Source organism: Podarcis liolepis, assembly GCF_965112155.1.
Source record: "Podarcis liolepis genome assembly, chromosome: 2".
NCBI lineage: Eukaryota > Metazoa > Chordata > Lepidosauria > Squamata > Lacertidae > Podarcis > Podarcis liolepis.
The window spans coordinates 55,042,769-55,064,364 of record NC_139555.1 but is presented as its reverse complement, the minus strand read 5'-3'; the positions used below and the strand labels follow the sequence as shown (position 1 = coordinate 55,064,364).

At 41.5% G+C, this 21,596-nt stretch overlaps 1 protein-coding gene across 4 annotated transcripts in view; it reads right to left on the bottom strand.

Annotated features, from left to right (window-relative positions):
• NR3C1 (nuclear receptor subfamily 3 group C member 1) overlaps positions 1 to 21,596 on the bottom strand; it is a 55,002-nt gene that overhangs the window by 8,053 nt on the left and 25,353 nt on the right. For 3 of the 4 annotated variants that reach the window (XM_083487797.1, XM_083487798.1, XM_083487799.1), the window contains 5 exons: positions 18,174 to 18,337; positions 15,564 to 15,680; positions 11,747 to 12,025; positions 10,093 to 10,237; positions 58 to 188 (listed from right to left, as the gene is read on the bottom strand). In XM_083487797.1, coding sequence (XP_083343923.1) covers positions 58 to 188; positions 10,093 to 10,237; positions 11,747 to 12,025; positions 15,564 to 15,680; positions 18,174 to 18,337 — 836 coding nt within the window. Of the gene's footprint in view, positions 1 to 57; positions 189 to 6,996; positions 7,610 to 7,821; positions 10,238 to 11,746; positions 12,026 to 15,563; positions 15,681 to 18,173; positions 18,338 to 21,596 lie in introns of those variants that run through there. The other variant, XR_014522189.1, reaches the window with a different exon arrangement.

Here is a 21,596-nt window from a genome sequence, read left to right as displayed (position 1 = left end):
GAACTCTTTAAAATGTGGTTTCGTTTTTTAAAAGAGGAATCACCAATGTTCACGTACTTGTAGAGAGAAGCAGCAAGGTTTTCATGCAGAGATATTCCTCGTATGAAACTTGAAGACGTGCTAACTCATTAGTAACCATCAGCAAACGCTTGCATTGTTCATACATACAGGGTAAATTCATTCTCTGCCTGAGGAGTAAATAGAATATACACATCTGAATCAGTACAAAAGAAATTAATTTGTACCTTGTTTACCAGTAAGGAGATGCCTCTATTTACATGAATTCCAGAAATTATAGGCTGGTAAGATACGCATACTTTTTCCAAATGAAGTCGCACAGCAATGCCTTTAAATAAACTGCAGTTTTTAATACTATCGTGAAAGGTTTACTCATAATAGTAAAAATGGTATTTTATCATGAAGGGTAAAATAGATGTTTACAGAATTTCCCTTCTGATCTTTTTGCTATATAAGTATACAATCTTTTCCTTTTAAAACTTATTGCACTTATGGATTCTCCTATACAGTGGATGCTCGGGTTGCGAACGTGCTCCATGCGGGATGCACGTGTGCATCTGCACATGTGCGGGTTGCGATTTGGTGCGCATGCGCAAAGCATGATTTAGTGCTTCTGTGCATGCGCAACCCCCGGAAGTACCCCTTCCAGTACTTCCGGGTTTCGACAGGTCCGCAACCCAACCCCCCCCCGCAGCCTGAAGCGTCTGTAACCCAAGGTATGACTGTATTCCATGCTTTACAAATCGTCTAGGCATAAGTTATTAACAAGGCAACACAATAAATACAACAACTAGACTTCTAGCCATAGATGACCAGGAAGGAATTTCATACCGATGACAGAGTGGGTTGGCAGAGGAGGAACAAAATCCTCTACTCCTTCTCTGACAATCCATGGGATTGGGGATGGCTTTGAAGGAAGGAAGCCAGTTTATTAGTGCTTTCCCTTATCTACTAGCCTGTTGAGAAGATATTTGAATTTCCAGGCTGGCCACAAAGGAGAAGGTAGGTTACTAATGTACCGTATTTTTCGCCCTATAGGACGCACTTTTCCCCCTCCAAAAATGAAGGGGAAATGTGTGTGCGTCCAATGGGGCGAATGCATGCTTTCGCTGAAGCCTGGAGAGCGAGAGGGGTCGGTGCGCACCGACCCCTCTCGCTCTCCAGGCTTCAGGAAACTATCCGCAAGCCTTGCGAGCCCGGCAGGAGTTCCCACCGGGCTCGCAAGGCTTGCGGGCAGCAGCCTGCAGCCCGAAGCACGCTCCAGAGCGCACCCCGGGCTTCGGGCAGATATCGGGCAGCCCCACAAGCTCGGGGGACAGTGGGAAGGTGAAGCGCCGCCATCCTGCTATCCCCCAACCTGGTTTGGAGGCTGGCGGTGGGGAGAAGCAAGCTTCTCCCCACCACCAGCCCCACAAGCTCGGGGGACAACGGGGCAAGCCGCTGCCCCACGAAGGCTAGGGAGGCTGTCCCTGAAGGCAGAAGAGGGAGACTGAGCACTCCGTCTCCCTCTTCTAGTTTGGGGATGGCTGTGGGGGGGGGGGAATAAATCCCCCCTTGATTCCCCCCCCCAAAAAAAACCTAGGTGCGCCGTATGGGGCGAAAAATACGGTAAGTGTCTCCCCTTTGTCTCTAGAGAAAGTTTAAGCCAATTCTTAGGACTTTATTTCACCTTATTAAATGTTTGGGCTGGATATTTTATATACTGGCTATTTTTAATGGCTAAGAAAACAGCAAGATCAGTTCAATTTTAGAACTGTGTTTGTTGAATTATTATTGCTTTTTTCTATTTTCAAATTTATATCCCTTTTGCACTTTGACAGCAGGGTGTAGCTAGCAGAAAGGCCCACACCCTGTGATATGTTTCTGCTTGAAGAGGATGTGGGGCGTAGCTTTCAGACTCAAGATGTGCTAAGCTGTAGGTCATATTTTAGATGCTTTGAAAGCCTGCAATTTTAGAATCCTGTATCATTACTTGCCACAATTATCATGCAGTACACACTTTATGTGAGAGCTAGTATGACTCCTCCCCAATACAAATGAACAGGGAGAGGTACTTGCACTTCCAAAACATGGGGTGATATCCAACCCTGATAAACTGTTCCCACTATACCTTTCCTTGGTTCAATTCACCCAAAGCTGCTCAGACCATTGAAGATGCTATCAGCCACAATGGCTAAATAGAACCTCTTTGTTCAGAGACAGCACACCTATGAATACCAGGTGCCAGTGACACCAGGTGCCATAACACCTCGCTTGTCAGCTGCCCAGAGGCAATTTTCTGGCCACTATTGGAAATAGACTGCTGGAGTAGATGGAGACAAGTAACTTGCATTGAACTTATTTAGTAATCTTGGGCAGTAACTTATTTCAGCACAGCTCAGCTGTTTGGAGCATGGTGCTGGTAACAGCAATGTTGCTTATTCAATCTGTGTATGAGACAGCTGCATATACCTGCATTGCAGGGGGGTTGGACTAAATCCCTTGCAACTCCAAAATTCTTTGACTCTGTGACCCCACATTTGCTGCTGCAACGTAGGAAGAAGAATGTGACAGGAGCTGCTATGACCTCCTGATCCTGGACACATTTTCTGGCTCTGCTCTCCAATTTGGTTTGAGGAGGACTTGCTATTTCCAAGGCTGCCAGAACCTGAACGAACATCAGGTGTGGGGAGCTGGACCTTGCAGAGTCCCTTGTAAATGGCATTATGTTTGCAAACCACCTTGAATGATATCCTGCCTTTCCACCTTTAGGCAATCTCTTAAAATCAAATCAGTCAACCAGCCAACTCAACACTAAAAGCAGAGGAAGAAGTAGTTTGCTGAAGGTTCCATCTGAGCCCCAAACTTAAAATCCACACAAAAAAAATCCCTTTCCAAAAGTTCCAACTACTGGCCCAACATACGCACTGCTCTAGTGTTCTTTGTGCTGAACTGTGTTTCTAAACTCAATTCAAAGTGTTCATTAATATATTTAAAGCCCCAAACAGCTTAGTTCAATATTATTCAAAGAATCGCCTGCACCCATGTAGTGGTGTCTATATCTTAAATCTACCGTAGTTCAGAAGGCCCGCTTCAGCACCCACCAGGTGGGTGAGGATATGGATTGATGGTAGTTAACTGGGGTAGGGCCAAATCATTTCTGTGCTGTGCTGGTTATTTTAATGTTACTGTTTATTCTAATTTTATGTATTATTGACTGCAAGCAGCTCCACGTGGCATACATAACCACCGGAAGTCAGTTATACCCAAGTTCACCGAGTAAGCTTCATGGCTGATTACAGATTTGAAAACTGATATGCCGGGTCCTAATCCTGCACTTTATCTACTACACCACACTTAACAGCTGCTTTTTAAAGAAAAACTTTTATGAAATATGCAAGCTGCTTTGTGAAGGATTTTCTGAAAAAGCAGAACAAGCATATCTCCAATAAAATAAATTATCAGATGCTATGGACAACCAACATGGAAAGCCTATTTCCTTCATGGCCATCTTATGAGTTTCCAGAGGGATCAGAATAGCTCAAGTCAGCCTTTCCAAATCTGATGGTCTCCAGACCTTTGGCTCTTCCAACTTTCATCAGCTTCAGCAAGCATGGCCAATAGTCATGGACGATGGGTTCTGAAGTGCAAAATATGGGGAGGACATCAGCTTGGGGAAAGCTGGCAGCTAAATTTAATGGGTAGCTTTTGTTTTAATGAGTACTTTGAATCTGGAGAAGTGTTTGATGATTGTTAAGCTTCATCAGCTAATGTTTCCTAACCAGTTGATATTGACCATTAAATTGTGCTAAATAGCTGCACTGTGCAATTAAGGAGCACTGGGAATAGGGGCTACTTGTAACTGTGGCCTTAAAGTGCACAAGTGAGAATAATTATATAAAATAAGCATGAACAGTGAGTAACATTCCTACAGCTAACCTTCTCTTCTAGGAAAATGAATAATTAGTAATGATATGGTGCTACAGCAAATCTGCAGTGTAATTACATTATAACTACCCTGCAATTACAATTCCCACTTCCTCCCTGTGGTATATGTTATGTGAATACACTTGCTCCTATTCTGAGTATGTATATTTATTTTTGAATAGCTTAGACTATGGGTTCCTAAGCAGAGCTATCTATTCAGAACATAAATATAATCTTGGTGGTCCAATTTTTCATTCTACAATTGCCTTACATCTGCTTCAGCTAACTTGCTATAGCCATAGGTTGGTAACCTACCACTCAGATTACTGCAATGCATTCTACAGAGATCTACCCTCCAAAACAGTCTGGAAGCTTCAGTTGGTCCAAAATAGGTTGACTAAGTTATGGATGGGCGGCATATAAATGAAGTAGTAGTAAAAAAATGAATGCGTGAGTGAATGAATGAATGCATGAATGAGTGAATGGGACTGGTAAATATAATTATATCATACCAGTGCTTGATCATCTGTAGTACCTTGTAGTCAGTTTCCAGTTCCAATTCAAAGTGCTGATTTTAACTTTTAATAACCTAAATGAGTTGGGTCAAAGCTACTTCTGCAATGCCTCATCAGAGGTCATTCTCCTGGTTCCCCTACTAATGAAATGAGACGGCTGGCTACTATGCAAGCTCCTTGAGTAACTTTAGTTTATGAGGGCTACAGCTTTTTTGGTAGAAGAGGTTATATAAAGCCCTGTATATTCTTATTTTGCTAGATAAATTACCTGAAATTATTATTTGCTTAATAGATGAGAGGTCATAGATTATTTCCATTAGTAAAATTATTGGTTAACCAACAGTTATCCATAGGTGTGAAATTAAATTAGCAAATGGGAGGTGGAAAAGATTTACACCATCACTAATGGGAAATTTATATTGTGCAATACAGAATTTATGCAAGTCAGGCTGTACTACATGCCACTTGCAAGTCTCATAAGATACAGTAGCCTACCAACTTGTATTTCCTGTTTCTCTTGTACACAGACACACGCACAGAGTGAGCGCTTTGTTAAGGGATTTTAGCAAACAACACTTGGCTAGGAGATAAGCTCAGATATTGCATCCATGACTGACTAAAGCAAAACCTATTATGGACTGATACAGGAATTGGTAGTTCAGAAATAGCCACATTTTCATTGTGCAATGTATACCTTAAACCAGTAACACTGACGTTAAGAAAATTGAAATGCTCAGGGAAATGATCAGCATTCCAAGGAGTAAAAATTACTGGGAGACTAGATTACTTCTTCCACAGAGGTCTGACCCTCCTCCCAAGCTCAAATGGAAGTGCCAGCCAATATTCCTGAACTAGTGCCAATACATCTATTCTGCATTCCCATTACAGTGAAAGTCTGAAAAGACAGATACCCTCCCGTAATACGCAATCTACTCTGAGAAGCACCTATATTTCTCACAACTTCACTTATCAGATGTTTCATTTAACCTCATTAAATGAGACTGAAAGTGGTGAACCTTTAATTCATGTATCTCTCCTTTTCTCACTTATTTCCAGACCTTCACTTCACAGAACTAGAAGTGCATAGATATCCATCAAGCTGCATAAAAAGGACTATGTATGTGGAGTCAGCAAAACAGCACAGGGCACCATGGAGCTGGCTAAGACTACAGTCTCTCTGCATGCAGTTTCCTGTCAGCTGGGTAAGCAGCACCTCATAGTCTCTTGTAAATGCAGATGCAGACTAAAAGGCTGCAGCAGTATTTTCTTGGAAATAATGTTAATGAAAGGTGGTGGGTATTTTTTGAAGCATTCATTTACAGTGGTACCCCGCAAGACGAATGCCTCGCAAGACGGAAAACCCGCAAGACGAAAGGGTTTTCTGTTTTGGAGGCGCTTCGCAAGACGAATTTCCCTATGGGCTTGCATCGCAAGACGAAAGCCCATAGGGAAATGCTGGCGGTCGGGAGCAAAGACTTTCGCCCACAGCCGGCCTTCAGAAGAGGACCTCTTCTGAAGGCCGGCGGGGGGCAAAAGTCTTTGCTCCCCCCCGCCTGCCTTCCCCCCCCCGCCTGCCCCGGGCGATCTTAAAATGCTGGCGGGCGGGAGCGAAGCGTTCGCTGCCGACCCCCAGCATTTTAAAATCTCCCCGGGACAGCAGAGAAGTCTCTGTCCCGGGGAGATTTTAAAATGCTGGGGGTCTGGAGCGAAGCGTTAGCTGCCGACCCCCAGCATTTTAAAATCTCCCCCTGTCCCGGGGAGATTTTAAAATGCTGGGGGTCGGGAGCGAAGCGTTCGCTGCCGACCCCCAGCATTTTAAAACGCTGTTCCGAAGGGGGGGGCGGGGACACCTGCCCCAGCCGCCCCACTTCGGAAAGCTGTTCCGAAGCGGGGAGGCGGGGGCGGGGACACCTGCCCCAGCCGCCCCACTTCGGAAAGCTGTTCCGAAGCGGGGAGGCGGGGGCGGGGACACCTGCCCCAGCCGCCCCACTTCGGAAAGCTGTTCCGAAGCGGGGAGGGGGGGCGGGGACACCTGCCCCAGCCGCCCCACTTCGGAAAGCTGTTCCGAAGCGGGGAGGGGGGCGGGAACACCTTCTGAAGGCGGGCAGGGGGCGAAAGTCTTTGTCCCCCCTGCCTGCCTTCCCAGGGGCTTTTAAATCGCCCCTGACAGCGGAGAAGTCCTCCGCTGTCCGGGGCGATTTTAAAATGCCGCCCGCCAGCATTTTAAGATCGCCCCGGACAGCGGAGAAGTCCTCCGCTGTCCCAGGGTTTTTTAAAATGCTGGGGGTGGGAAGAAAAGCCCTTGTCCCCCCCCCCAGCCTTCAGAAGAGGTCCGGGGACAGACTGTCCCCGGACCTGGTCTGAAGGCGGTTTCCCTAGGAACGCATTAATTGATTTTCAATGCATTCCTATGGGAAACCGTGCATCGCAAGAGGAAAAAACCGCAAGACGAAGAGACTTGCGGAACGAATTAATTTCGTCTTGCGAGGCACCACTGTATAGATAAATAAATGCCTTCCCATATTACGATACTTCCTGTTATTTAACCTTTTATGTGTTTTTGTAGTATAATATATTCCTTTTTGTTTGAAGTTGCTACCCTTATCAATTTTATATTGGTGAAATCCTTGGTATTTGAGAATATCAGGTACTTTAAAACTATATCCCTGTAGCATTAATGGGTGGGCAGAAAAAGTGGATTGTGTTAGCTCTTATGGTGGCTAAGAGACTTCTACTTTGAGATTGCAAGGACAAAAATCCATTATCTATGATCTGAAGAGCTCATTTCATACAGGCATCAATCTTCTGTGGTTACCTATTTGGAGGGTTTATATTAACTTATATGCTTTATTTAAATGGCATCTAAGTTATGAAGTTTATCCTGTGAACTGCCCTGAGACCTACAGGTATAGGGCGGTATACAATTTTAATAATAATAGAAATAAATAAAACCATTTTGATTGGTATAGGCAGTTTCCTATGTTCCTATATATGGAAGGTGACACCTGCCTAGCCAGCCAAATCAACCCTGGTGATCAACAGGGTGACAGGTGTCACAACCAGATCGCCCTCACATATATGGTGGGTTAACCAGAAAACCTCAGCATCTATCTCCTTTCATGAAATGCAACTAGAATACAATAATCAGAATCAGGAAGAGCACAGTATATCTCAGTACAGTGGTACCTGGGGTTAAGTACTTAATTTGTTCTGGTGGTCCGTACTTAACCTGAAACTGTTCTTAACCTGAAGCACCACTTTAGCTAATGGGGCCTCCAGCTGCTGCTGCGCCACCGGAGCCCGATTTCTGTTCTCATCTTGAAGCAAAGTTCTTAACCTGAAGCACTATTTCTGGGTTAGCGGAGTCTGTAACCCGAGGTACCACTGTAAGCTACTTTTTCAGCTTCCTTCTCAATCCACATAACAGAATAAAAACCAATAAAATTAGCTATGATGTTTTATCAGTTTTTTTTTATAAAAAAAATCACTGTTTGCATTCAATACAGGGACTGATATAGAATTTCCACATACTGTATTTCATTGGGAAACTGTCATATTTCAAAGTATACAGGTGGTTATACTAAGCATCTATTTTTGACACAAGCAATATCAATCTGATGCATTGTTTCTTTCAGGTCAAGATTGGGTTAAAAAAGGGTAAAACAGTCAAAATGCACTATATCAAAAGAGAAGAAGCCTCAAAGTAGAAGAAATATTTGTCCACTAAAGCAAGTAATGAACACAAAAGATTACAGTGCTGTAGGTCAACATGCAAGACAGGCTTCTTCAGGAAGGAACAAAGTCATTAAGGATGAGATCATAGTCCATCCTTATTGTAGTTGCTCAGTAGAATTTGATACAAGTTTTCTATTTGGGTGACTGGAATAACACAACACTTGAGAAAGCTTTTTTTTTTTTTTAATAGCCAGGTCAAGTTCTGTTCATCAAGTTCCTTGTAGGGCATCCAGGTTTGCCGTAAACTGAATCTACCTATGTTGTTACAGTATGTAATTTTTTTCATGAAACTGCACTAAGTGTCTACAGAAAGTGGTGAGAACATCCCACAACTGACTATTCTGGCCCTGCTGCAGAAAATATCTACCACAATCAGAAATATTACAAAAATGTAAAAAGGCTTGCTTTTGAGGAATAAATATACAGACTCTCTGGGAAGCAACGGTTCTCACACAATATTAAAATACAGAAATAATAGATGTGTTAAGATTTAGCACTTAGTTACTTATTGTTTCAGAGCTTTTTTCAATTGTGCAATGTTACAGTGCCAGGCAAATACCTTTACTGTGTTACTAGGATTCTGTGCTACAGTATCACATGTATTAGAAGTGTCACCATTTATTATGTGAAACACTGTCTGCAAAGGGCATCTGAAGGGAAGAGTTTATTTGAGTGGAAGGAACATTTAATGCTCTTAACTTATTATGACAAAAGGATTCACATATGCAAAAACAAGGTCAATGTAGCCAGACAATATCAGTTTATAGTTGTCAACAAATAATGTTAGACAAATATAGAGGTATGTTAATGGAACTATTATTATTGTGGTGTCAGTAAGCTAGAGCATTTCAAAATTAGAATTAAACAAGACAAACATGCACTATGAAAGATGGCAGTTTTAGAATGTGAGAAGTGGAGTCTGTGGAAAAATCTCACAGGTCAAAGGGGAAGAGAGAAATTAGTCTCCAGAGGAGTGTATCCTCTGTGGCCTTCAGCCTTTATCAATTTGTATAATTTCAGTAAAAGGTCAATGTTATGCCATTGCAACCCGCCTATATTATCCTTTGTTCTACTGTCTGCCTACCCTCCCCCATTTTGGATTCTCAGCGCAACTGTGCATAGCACCCCTACTTTAACCAGTTATTTCATTTAATAGTGAAATCTAATAGTGCAGGGTACCCAAATAGCATACTGCTATAACGAGCAAAACGAAAAGCCTAAACAGTAACAAACAAATCTAAATATATTCTTTGCTTAGTTGAATAATTATTAATAGTAGACAGGCATTCTAATAGATGTGACCTAACCCTAGTACTCACAAAAGTAACCTTGTTAATATATTCAAAGCATCATAAAGTGGAGATGGATTGCGCATATATTCTAACAACTATTTTACTGGGAGACATCTCTAACATATTTTGTGCCCCCTCCCCCCGACTACTACCATCCTGCTGTGGACACCATCACGATGCAAAACAAATCTAACCAACCCTACTCATCATTCCCCACCTCACCTTTGGCTTGCTTCTGGTAATTTAAATTTAATGAACCTAATGAACTTCATGCTGAATTGAACCTGGGTGCCCCTTGTCGTAGTATGACACTTCCTAACTATTGCACCACAGTGGCTCTCATCCTGCCAACTTGTGTTGCACAGGAAGACCACCACTGTGGTGTTATCATTTTCAACAGACAGATGTAGTTATGCATTATTAAAGTAAAAGCCAAAAGTTCTATAAGCAGTACAAGTTACTGAAATATTCAAATTGAAAAATAAATAAGGAATTGTTTTTTTATAAGCTAAGTCTTTATACACAATTATAGTACTAATTGTGCACCTAAGTTATAAGAACACATTTCTACAAGTGTAGCCAAGCTTTAGAAGAAACACAGAGAGAAGGACTCGAATACTACTTACTCATTGATGATCAAATCTGGTGCAAAACACAATAAACTTCCATTAGCCTGTTTATATGACCTCCATCCTAGGGCAAAGGCCATCAGAAACATCCACGAATACTGCAGAAGTGTCATTTGGTCATCCAGATGCAAGTTTCTGAAACCTGATTGGAAATAAAAGGTACAAGATCTAGCACATTTCCTGTTGCAATTAAAGTACTGCTTGTCCAAAGTGTTATTTTGAATCTTAAAGTTCAGAATGACTTCTTGAGAGGGTCCAGAGTCAAAATGCATCAAAAATTCAGTAAAGGGACATAAAATTCAAAATAGTTTTATGAAATAGTAATGCTAAATAGCAAAAAATGTTAATAACAGACATATTAATATCTACAAATATGCAAATTACAGTTGATATACTGCAGTGAAATGTAACCAAGCTCTCTCCTTTGTATAATGCTCTTTGGAAGAGGCGATTTCCACTGGAAAAGGAACATTAAGGAAAAGAGTGTTTAATCTTTTCCCTGCCAGGTAAAAAATTGATGAGACTTTCCAATCCTAGTATTAATTCTTGTTTCATTGTTTTCCTTTCATGGCAAGCCATAACAATTAACAGTAAGGGAATAATTTATCTCTGTGTCATTTTGGAGGTAGAACTGCAACCTATACAGTGGTACCTCGGGTTAAATATGCTTCAGTTTACAGACTCCGCTAACCCAGAAATAGTACCTCGGGTTAAGAACTTTGCTTCAGGATGAGAACAGAAATTGTGCTCTGGCGGCGCGGCAGCAGCAGGAGACTCCATTAGCTAAAGTGGTGCTTCAGGTTAAGAACAGTTTCAGGTTAAGAACGGACCTCCGGAACAAATTAAGTACTTAACCCGAGGTACAACTGTATGCTGGAAACCAGGAAACCGAACCTTTCTCTATGGTGTAAGATAAGAAGCCCATGATTTAGGGCTGGACAATGTTTGGTTTTCAACATCACAATCTGGCAATAAACCACGATTGTGAACTATGCTGCATTGGCCCCAGCCCGCAAGGCACAGGGTGAAACTGCTGCAGTTCTTGCCATGGGAGCAGAGGCACTTTCACCCCAGTGCCTCATGGGCAGGGACAACTCAGCTTGTTTGTGCTGTTCAGCTGGGACCCCCACCTGCGCAGCCGGAGGCTTCTTTCTCCTGCTTGCCCCAAGATGGAGGGAGCCTCCGTTCGCAGGGCTCCCTCAAGTGTAACGGAGCCCCAACCTTGCCTCCACCTTGTGTGAGCTGGAGGCTCCTTTAAACTTCTCCATTCAGGGGCAGGCAGCCACTAAGTAGAGAAGTTTAAAGGAGCTGCCTACCTGCACAGGCAGCTGAGGGAAGAACAAGTTGCATGACGGCCAGAGCGCAATGGCTGATTCACCTGGCAGTATATTGCAGGTGAAATCACTGCTGCTGCAGAGACCCACTGTGGCTTGTTCCTCCCTCTCACACTGGGCACTGACAGCAGAGGGACTCGGCAGCAGAAGCGGCTTCACCCACAACATACCACTGGGTATACTGGCCCTCATACCGGTCCTGGGCAATGTACTGATTCATCATCCAGGCCTACCATGGTTAGGAGCAGAATATGGCCTTGCAAAACACACTTACATTAAGGAAGTATAGTCTATATTCATGTAATACATATACAAACCTGGTATTGCCTTTGCCCATTTCACAGCAGCAACCACTTGCCTTCCTCCTAGCATATTGAGAGTGGACATAATACGCCAAGTTGTGTCCGGTACTGTGCTGTCATAGCCTGAAAACATCACTTCTGGTTCAATGACTTCCAGTAGGGAAACCAGAGTAGGCGTTAGCTGTGGCAGGGAGGCAGGAACAACAGCCTTATTTGTGGGACTTTCTGCAGTCTCTCTTCCTGCAGCCACACTAGATTGCTGGATTCCTTTTATCTTTTTCTTTGTCTTTCGTGCTAGAAATTTTTAAGAAAATAAAGTCAACATTAAAAAATAAAACCAGAAAGCGTTGCTAACACAACCAATGCCATCTTCTATGCTGCAGGCATACAACAGACTCCTTATGGCAGGGAATCCTGTGGCCTCCTAATCTTGTTGGAACTACAACTCTCATCATCCCCAAACGTTGGCCATGCTTGCTGGAACAGAGAGGAGTTGGGGGCCACAGAGATTTCCTGCCCTTCCTTTATGGTTTTATTTGTATGAACAGAAAATGAAACCTTGGATTAAATGTGAAAAGGAAGAAAAAGCAGTAGTGCACCTGGGGGAAATTACTAAAAAACTTATTCCATTTACAGCTTTGGAATGGAATGGTTTCAATGAGGCCTTTGCATTGCACTAAAACCAAGACAACAGAACTTGGCAATGGATGAGCAAAACTACATACACACCATGGAATTATGTCTACATGCACATAGAATCATAGAATGCATTACTAGACATGAATCCCCATAGCCAGAATTTTTTTTGTTTCTTCTACAGCTGGACCAAAAAAGATATTTTTTTCTGACAACTGCTTGCCATTATAATTAAACTATGGAATACATATGCCAGATAAACTGCTTAAAATACACTCCATATACTGTGCTTATTCACATTTCCACAGTATCTATGCTGCCTGCATACTTTTTTACTTATACGAACCATATATCCTGAAAATTTTGCAATACTGTATATAAAATCTATCTTACAGTGGAATTACAAAAATGGACAAAATAGAGTACCAGATAATGAACAGCAATTATAAAGTTAATACTGGTCCCTTCCAACTTCACAATTCTATGAGTAGCAAAGAGCTGTAAAGCACTTAGCCAACTAGGACTTTGAAAAGATAGCAAAGGGCCAGATCACTTGCATGCAGCAGTGCTTCCATGTGGTGCTATACACTTGATGCCTCCAACTGCAGCAGTGCTTTTGGCAGCAGCTGCTGTTACAGAAATCACAGCAAATGTGGAGGCACTTGTGAGCTTACCAGTGATTTTGCCTACTCCATACCTGAGTTAGCACACAATTAGAGGTGTTTTTGGAGACACATACATGCAATAACATAATCATTAGTTGCGTTATTAGCTATTATACTATTGGCTGCCTATTACCTACTGAGATCAAGGTGATGTGGTTGACATTTAAAGTACTAAACAACTTGGGACTATTATACCTAGCAGACTGCCTTCCCCAGTACAGACCAAGTTGATCTTCCAAGGAGACTCTGCTGGTTGCTCCACAACCACCAAATTGTCATTTGGTGACAATGTGGAAGTGGGTCTTCTTGGTGATAGCATCCACACTCTGGATTGCCCTTCCTTAGATATTTTGTAAGACAGAGATTTAGATGTTTTGTAAGACAGAGACAAAAACGTATGCAAAAGCACAAGCAGCCAAGTATTTTAGTTGTTTGTCCAACTAAATTTGTTATCTGCAAAGGCCTAAAACATACCGCCTCTAAATGAAGTTTCTGGTAAAGACATTCTATTGTTAGACATAAGGGCTTAAAATAATCGAAACACGTAATATTTCAGGGGCCTCTAGAATTATATAGTCACAGAATTATTATGAGATTGCTATAATAATTAGCAATGTTTACAAAGTTTGAATGTTGGGGGGGGGGGGAGAGAAAAATGTCTTTGCTCCTAAATATAACGCCACATGGAGCAGCAGAGACAGATCACAACGCAGGCTGGCTTGCCTCCCTAACTACTGAGCTAGAAATCACATAACTGCTGGGTTGGAAGGGAGCCTGGGGATCATCTAGTCCAACCCCAGCAATGCAGTACCTGAGCAGCACCTGCACTCTGTCTAATGGTAAGGCCAGGTCAGTTTTCCTATCACACAAATGGAAGTCTTCATTCTGCCAAACACTACTAACATTGCTACTACAAGACTTCCTGGATTGCAATGACAAGCCTGCAACAGTTACCTCTCCTCAGCCAGAAAGGACCAAACATGTGAATTTGCTCATTATGAATTTGCCATACAGTATTACTGAATGTTATCACCTATCCATACTTTAAAAGTTTCATATTGTTGACAATGGATTGCACTCAACCAGGTGCTACTCAGAGTAGACCCACTGAAATTAGTGAACAGAAGTTTAGTGGTGCTGATTAACTTCAATGGGTCTAACTCTGAGTAGAACTGGTATAGAATACCACCCGATGAGTCAACATTTTTGTTTCTTCCTGATTTGCATTCAAACTGTTGTACACTCCAAGTGTGGGGTTTTCCCAACCACAGTATTTACTGAAAAAAGGAGTGCACAAATACGTGAAATCGGAAAGTGAAAACAAAAAGAAGAGAAACGGAAAAAAGAGATTAGCATGCATACAAATCATACTACAGTGACACTTTAGTGCAAAATACAGTTCTTATGAGAGTCTGGGAAAGATTGGAAATGCATGTTGAAAGAAATATCTAAGTTCTGCCAAGAAAGACGTGCATATGTTAAACATATACAGTGATAAATAGTTATTCAGAAAACATTAAACAACTGCATATATTGCCACTAACCCACTTAAATAAGTTAAATAAGTTGGAGTCCTTGTTATTAAATATACCAAGAAAAAAGCACAACAAGAACTCAGGCCAATGTAAGTTTCAATAGTGGGAGTGGTCCCTACTCAAAATTCAATAGTCAACAGGACAGGTACACAGGGCCCTGTTTTGATGTATTCACCTTCATCAGCTAATTTTTAAGTTTGAAGTTTGTAAGTTTGAAGATTTTTGGATAAATATATCCTGTTATATATAGATATATAGAAAATAACAGGATATATTTATCTGAAAGTCTTCAAACTTACAAACTTCAAGCTTAAAAATTAGCTGATGAAGGTGAATACATTGAAACAGGGCCCTGTCCTGGTTTCCAATCCATAATTGACTTCTGACTTCTGCTCTATGGTTGAAACTGAGTCTCCATCTGCAAGCTGATAAATTATAAGGATCAACATTATTGTTGAGTGAAAAAGAGAAAATCTTTGTAACAAATTATTGTGCTATACATATCTCTTTGAGTTTGTAATCTCTGTTAGTTTATACTCTCTATTTGAGTTTGTAATCTTTATAATAATACATACTTTTGAATGGATTAGTTTTTGTTACTATTGACTATTGAATTGTGAGTAGGGACCACTCCCACTACTGAAACTTATACTGACCCACTTCATGCATTATTCCAGTGATGGGATCAATGTGTAGAATGAAGCAGAGGGACTAGGCCACCAGTCCTCCACTCAACATCATGCAGCTTCCCCCATCCCTTATGTTCACATATTAGGCATGGATTTCTGAGTCTATGGGTACAGGCTGCCATCACAGCTGCACATCATAGGAAAGGCCAGGAAAAAGATGTGTGGCATTCGATGCAACATGTCCCCACTGTCCTTTTCTATATTTGGGACATGTTCATATGAGCAATGTGCAAAGAGGCTTTCCATCTTTTATATATGCAAAAATGAAGTATTTTCTAGGTTTCAGCTTTAAAACATTGCAAGTTACCTTCCAGGTTCATGCCAGCTTGAAGACATTTCCGATAGCGGCAAGCTGGGCAGTTTTTTCTCCGGATTTTGTCAATAATGCAGTCATTTCTTCCAGCACAGAGATAATTGTGCTGCCCTGCATTTGCAAACAAAGCACAACACCTTTATAATTATGAGCATTTAATTTCTAACATGCACTTGTTGGGTTGGGGAAGAGAAGAAACAAATGGACTTATCTATCCTATCCATGTACACCAGGATGGTCTAATGTGTGGGGACACCCCTTGCCCCTGCAGCCCTTGTACTGCCTTCCCAAAGCCAGGTAAGCGAGATGCTGGGCTTTGGAAAGGATGCATGAGGGCTCCGACAGGGTTCTACAGTCCGTCCGTCCCTTTCCCAAAGCCTAGTTAGCTCTTTCCCAGCTTTGAGAAGGAGATGGGTGTTCCCACCCTGTTTTTCACAGGGTGGGAACACCTCCTTCCCAAAATGCAGTGTCTTGCTTAAGGGGCATGAAGGGTGTGTGTGTCAAATTTTGGTCTCAAGCTCCCCCTCCCTTTTTGGCTCCATGGGCCAGATCTTTATCAAGATCTTACTCACAGGCAAATTCTGACAGGTGAGCAGGCTGCCCACTTTACAAAATCCCTTGAAATCCAATCTTAAGCAGGGAAGGAAGAGAATTGCAAAGGGTTTTTTTGCAAACCCCCTCCCATTTCCCTTTTAAGACCCCAATATCAGTGAATTAAAAGGGGAGTAGGAAGAGGTTTTTTAAATCATCTGCAAGTCTCCCACTCCCCTTTTTTCTCTGAAAGGGGGGGGGGTTACACAAAAAAATTGAAGAGTCAGATGAGAAGTATTGGAGAGGGAGTGAATATAAGGAAGGTCTATATTGTTCCAGTATTCTATAGGTACATGTCCATGAAAATCTGATATGGATGAGACAGAAAGAGGCTGAACATCTGTAACAGAATGTCAGTTGCTAGGAAAATCAGTCTGGAACTGGAGTACTTTTATGACCACTCACATTTTTATATCAATGTATATATCCAAGTAGTCATTTTATTGTACTGTATAATTTCTCCAACACAGAACTTTTGAAAGAAGTAAACTGCTTTTTCAAAATTTGCTATGGAATAGTTCACTATAAAATGTCTATCCATACTTTTTTCCTGGAACAGAATTACGTATTCTCTGCATTTTTTAGGTTAAAGTTGGTACCACCAGAGCAAGCAGCCAGTAATCCAGTTTGAGAAATTTTGTTTTGAAATGCTGCTTTAGGACATATTGATTTTACCACTTTAAAAGAACAGGGAGGAAACTATTTGGTTTTTGGAGCTTGTGAAGCAGGCAAACTAAATCCTTTGGAATTTTTATGGAACCAAAGATCCAAGTATAAGCAAACCTTGGAAGCAAAGTAAAGTCAACTATAACTTTTAAAGAGCAGATTCTTTCCATATTGAATTAAATAGCAGTGTTAAACATGAGCGGCAATAGGAGAACAGTGAACCTTGGTAGATCTATTTACCAGGGTCTATTTACTAGAATCTATTTACAAATAAAATCAAACACTGAAAACAACTTGACCTAAAACTTGTCAATATATAAATAAAATCAAAAGTTTTAAAACAACTTATTATCTTATTGTATTATGGATGTTTAACATTACATGTCTGGCTTAGTTTGCTGTAAACCATACAGGAAAAGTTCCTGCTTAATATTAATGGGGGGGGGATTCCAATGCCTAGTGTGCAAGGATCATAAACAACACTATGGTGTGGTATCTTGGAGGTTGGGTAAGCAGTTACACTGAGAATCTTCTGGCACAGAGTGGGGCCCTCTTTGTGTGGGGAGACAGAGAAAAGAGTGGGCTACCATTAGTGAAAAACAGGGTGGGAACTTGCTAAAACCATTGGTTGTTTAAACTGTTTGAACATCTTGTGTTTGCTCTTACCTAGGTATTTGGTTAAATTGGAAATTTTTAATTTTATTAATGTAGTTTTGCTTGCTTTTCTCATGACATAATTGTTAAGTTTCTATTTCTTGGGCCTGTTTATATGTTTTTTGCAATATTGTATATTATTTTTCTCTGTTTATTTTTATTACTTTGCTCCATGCTCTGGGATTGCAAATATTCAGTGACAAGTGAGCTATACCATAAATGAAGAGTGGGCTGTATTGTAAATAAAAATAAACAAAACAGCCCTCTTTGGCTATTTGTTCTTTCATGTTAAGTAAATACATGAAGAAGAGTTAGGAGAGCAAGCTAGTTCTGGCTCCACCCACATCACCACCCATGATTTGGAGGGTGAAAATCTGAAGAAGGTAGCTTCCACAAGTATAGAAGGCTCCCACTTTAGAAGTCTGCCCTCCAACTTATGAAAAGCAATGGAATGGGAACAGGAGGTAGAGCCAGAATGCTTATTCCCACCGGCTGCTTTCACGTGCTTACTTAACACGCACATACACCCACCCACACAGAAAAATACTTGAAGATGGCTACTGAAGACCAAGGATTTTGCAAGAGATAGGAAGAAATAGCATGGAAATGAACTCCAATAACCTTTGTAAAAACCCACAAACATTTGAGGTGAGATATAGACTATACGTTTTAAACAATTGTGAACTATCCTACCTTCCACAGCTCTTTTGAAGAACACTTTGCAGCTGCCACAAGTTAGGACACCATAATGACACCCAGAAGCCTCATCTGAGCAAACAAGGCAGAGCTTGGGAGGTGGTCCCGTAGTTGTTGAAGAGGTAGATGGTGAAGTGCTTACATCAGATCTCATTCCAGGGCTAAGGAAACAACAAAACACAGACCAAACTAAAGAAAGGAATAAAAGTATAGAAATACTAAGTTACAAAAACATTGACTCTTACTCTGCTCTGTTAACCAAAACACAAGAAAAGCATCTTGAGTTTTTGCTGAATTCATTATACTCACAGTAAAGTACTTCACATTTTAAAACCATAAAAAGAAAGTGCTGTTACAGTAATACTGAAGGCAGAGCCTGGGATTTTAAAAGGCACAATATTTAAAAGTATGTTTTCACCCTATTTATTCCATAATTGGAAGAAAAAACAAGTAGGGAAACGCATTGTGGATGCATGCTATGTACTTGTATTTAATGTATGCAATTTCTATTTCAATAAATGGTGCTTGGATGTCAGCTGGAAGTCAGCCTAGATGCTCTTTAAAAGTATTATCTTGAGGCCATTAGGATCAACCATTTTTTTTAATGCTTCGTTTTGCACACATGATACTTTCAATGGGATAAAAAACACACAACACTTTCTGTGGGATGAAACATTACATAATGATTGGCCCAGTTACAACTGGAACTAAGCTTGTTGCTGAAGGAAGTTTGAATCTGTGATGCAACTGAATCTTAACATTTGAGCTTACACAGCAAAATTGAGCAAAACAAGGTGCACACTTTTTAGGTAACTGAATCCTAAGCTCCAAATGAAGAGATGATGCAGGGCTTGTTTGGACTGCAACCAAAAACAGAAGCCACTGTAGGTCTATGCCACTATGTGCTACATCCACCAGCCACAAAGTTGAGGCCCAGGCCAATGTGGATAACCAACTTTCACTCAGGCACTTGGCCTCATGGGCGCAAACAAATCCATTTCATTGCCCCTTCCTTGGAGAAATTGGTATGAGTGCTCAAAGCACCAGTAGAACACCCCTACAATCCAAGTATGAACTCTACCACTATCCTGGTTGTTGTCCTTTATATTTATATTTAGACTTTAGCTAAACCAACAGTCTTAGTTCTGTTCAGAGGTGGTATTGCCTCTGTGCACTTTCAAGATCAAACTCGAGATACCCTCCTTCACTTAATTAATCTAACCCCCATAACATATAAAAATTTACTCAATTAACTTTCCTAGGGCACATGGTAGTATGCCTATATTCAAGAAAGCTTGAAATGAGAGGTAAAGCTGAGTGTAATTTACATGCTGATGACATTGCAACCCAAATCTCTGGAAGACTTCCCCCCAGTGGCTTACATGGCTCCCTTGTTCTTTAGTACAGTGGTGCCTCGCAAGACAAAATCTGTTCTGCGAGTCTCTTCGTCTTGCGGTTTTTTCGTCTTGCGAAGCCCAGCTATTAGCGGCTAAGCGGCTATTAACGGCTTAGCGGCTTGAAGAAGAAGAAGAAGAAGAAGAAGAAGAAGAAGAAGAAGAAGAGGAGGAGTTTGGATTTGATATCCCGCCTTTCACTCCCTTTAAGGAGTCTCAAAGCGGCTAACATTCTCCTTTCCCTTCCTCCCCCACAACAAACACTCTGTGAGGTGAGTGGGGCTGAGAGACTTCAAAGAAGTGTGACTGGCCCAAGGTCACCCAGCAGCTGCATATGGAGGAGCGGAGACACGAACCCGGTTCCCCAGATTACGAGACTACCGCTCTTAACCACTACACCACACTGGCTTAAGAAAAAGGAAACAAACTCGCAAGACGTTTCGTCTTGCGAAGCAAGCACACAGGGAAATTCGTCTTGCGGAACGACTCAAAAAACAGAAAACTCTTTCATCTTGCGCGTTTTTCGTCTTGCGAGGCATTTGTCTTGCGAGGTACCACTGTATTTACAAAATAATACTTCTGCAGGACGTAAGGCTTTGGCTGTAGAGTAGAGCAAAAGTTCCCCAGCACCATCTTCCAGAACCTCTCCTTCAGAAGTACCACAATCACTTTAAAACCATGCCTTCCAAACTAATCCAGATAAGGTTACCATGGACAACGGTACTGAAAGCTGTTGAGGTCCAGGAGAACTAACAAGGTTCCTCTGAATACCAAGGAACTGACACCAGATCTACAGACAGGCAGAAAATTTTTTGAAGTAGTTGTACTGATGACCTAAGTCATATCCTCATTCTAAGCAGAGACCTCAATAAGACTGCCAGTTAAAGCTGTGAGAAAATCTCCAATTGGCTCCAGAAAACCATCCAGATCCAGGGAGTAGACCATACCAAATCTGATCAGTTAATGATCTGTACATACCAATGGAGTTGTTTCTCTCTCACACCCACATATTGTTTCCCTCTACTTCTGTAGAGAAACAAGATCCAAGGTACACCCTGCCAAGTATTGGTTCCGGTCTTGAGACAGGTCCATGGTTGACAGGGCAGCTATGAAATCCTGAGCTGCCCCTGAGAAGACAGCATCAGCATGAACATTTAAGTCCCACAAGACTTGGAGTTGTCAACACAACACTCAAGACCACAAGTTCAGGGAGGGACATAGGATGAGGGCTTCTCTTAGCACACCGTCATGAGAACCCAGCAACAGTTAGAGACACTCAAAGCTGATTGTTGGACTGATGACAGAGAATGTACCCCTAGAACAAAGTTACCCCTCCTCCAGTTGTCTGAAACTATACAGCAGGCATCTCTAGTTTGCGCGTAAAAACTAGGGTACTGCGCAAAGGTAATATTTACATTAATTGCTCCACCCACTTTTGCCTCTGTTCCCAACCCTCACTGGTATGTGTCCCAAGGATGTTATTCACAAGGGAATATAGCTCATGGTCTGAAAAGGTTCCTCAGCCCTGAGTAAGTTTTAGCTTTGCTTCATAACCTTTAAAAATACAATTCAGCACAACAAAAATGCTTCACTACAGTGATGCCCACTGCTAATACTTCCCTTACAGTCCATTTTTTATTTTAACAAGTTGAAGAGTAAAACTACTTTTGCAAACATAAAGCTAGAAGTGGGAGGCAGGATTTATCAGATTTACAGCCCAGAACTAGGCAGATGAAAAAATGCAGCAGTTATAAAATACAGGTGTGTTGGGTTGTTAAACACCACGATTATTATCCAATAACAGCATGTGTTTAAAATGCTTTTTACCTTTTATTCTCAAAAAGCAGGTTTATACCCCATTATAAAATAAGTGTATTTACTTCCAGAAGGCAAAGATAAGGGTCCTCTGAAAGTTCAGAGGACAATTTCTGTTGACAAACCATGTTACCCAACCTAATTTTGTTTATTAATGATTTGCCAAAGTCTTTCACTCAAGCACAAGGTCCAAACTTGCATGTTCGGAATA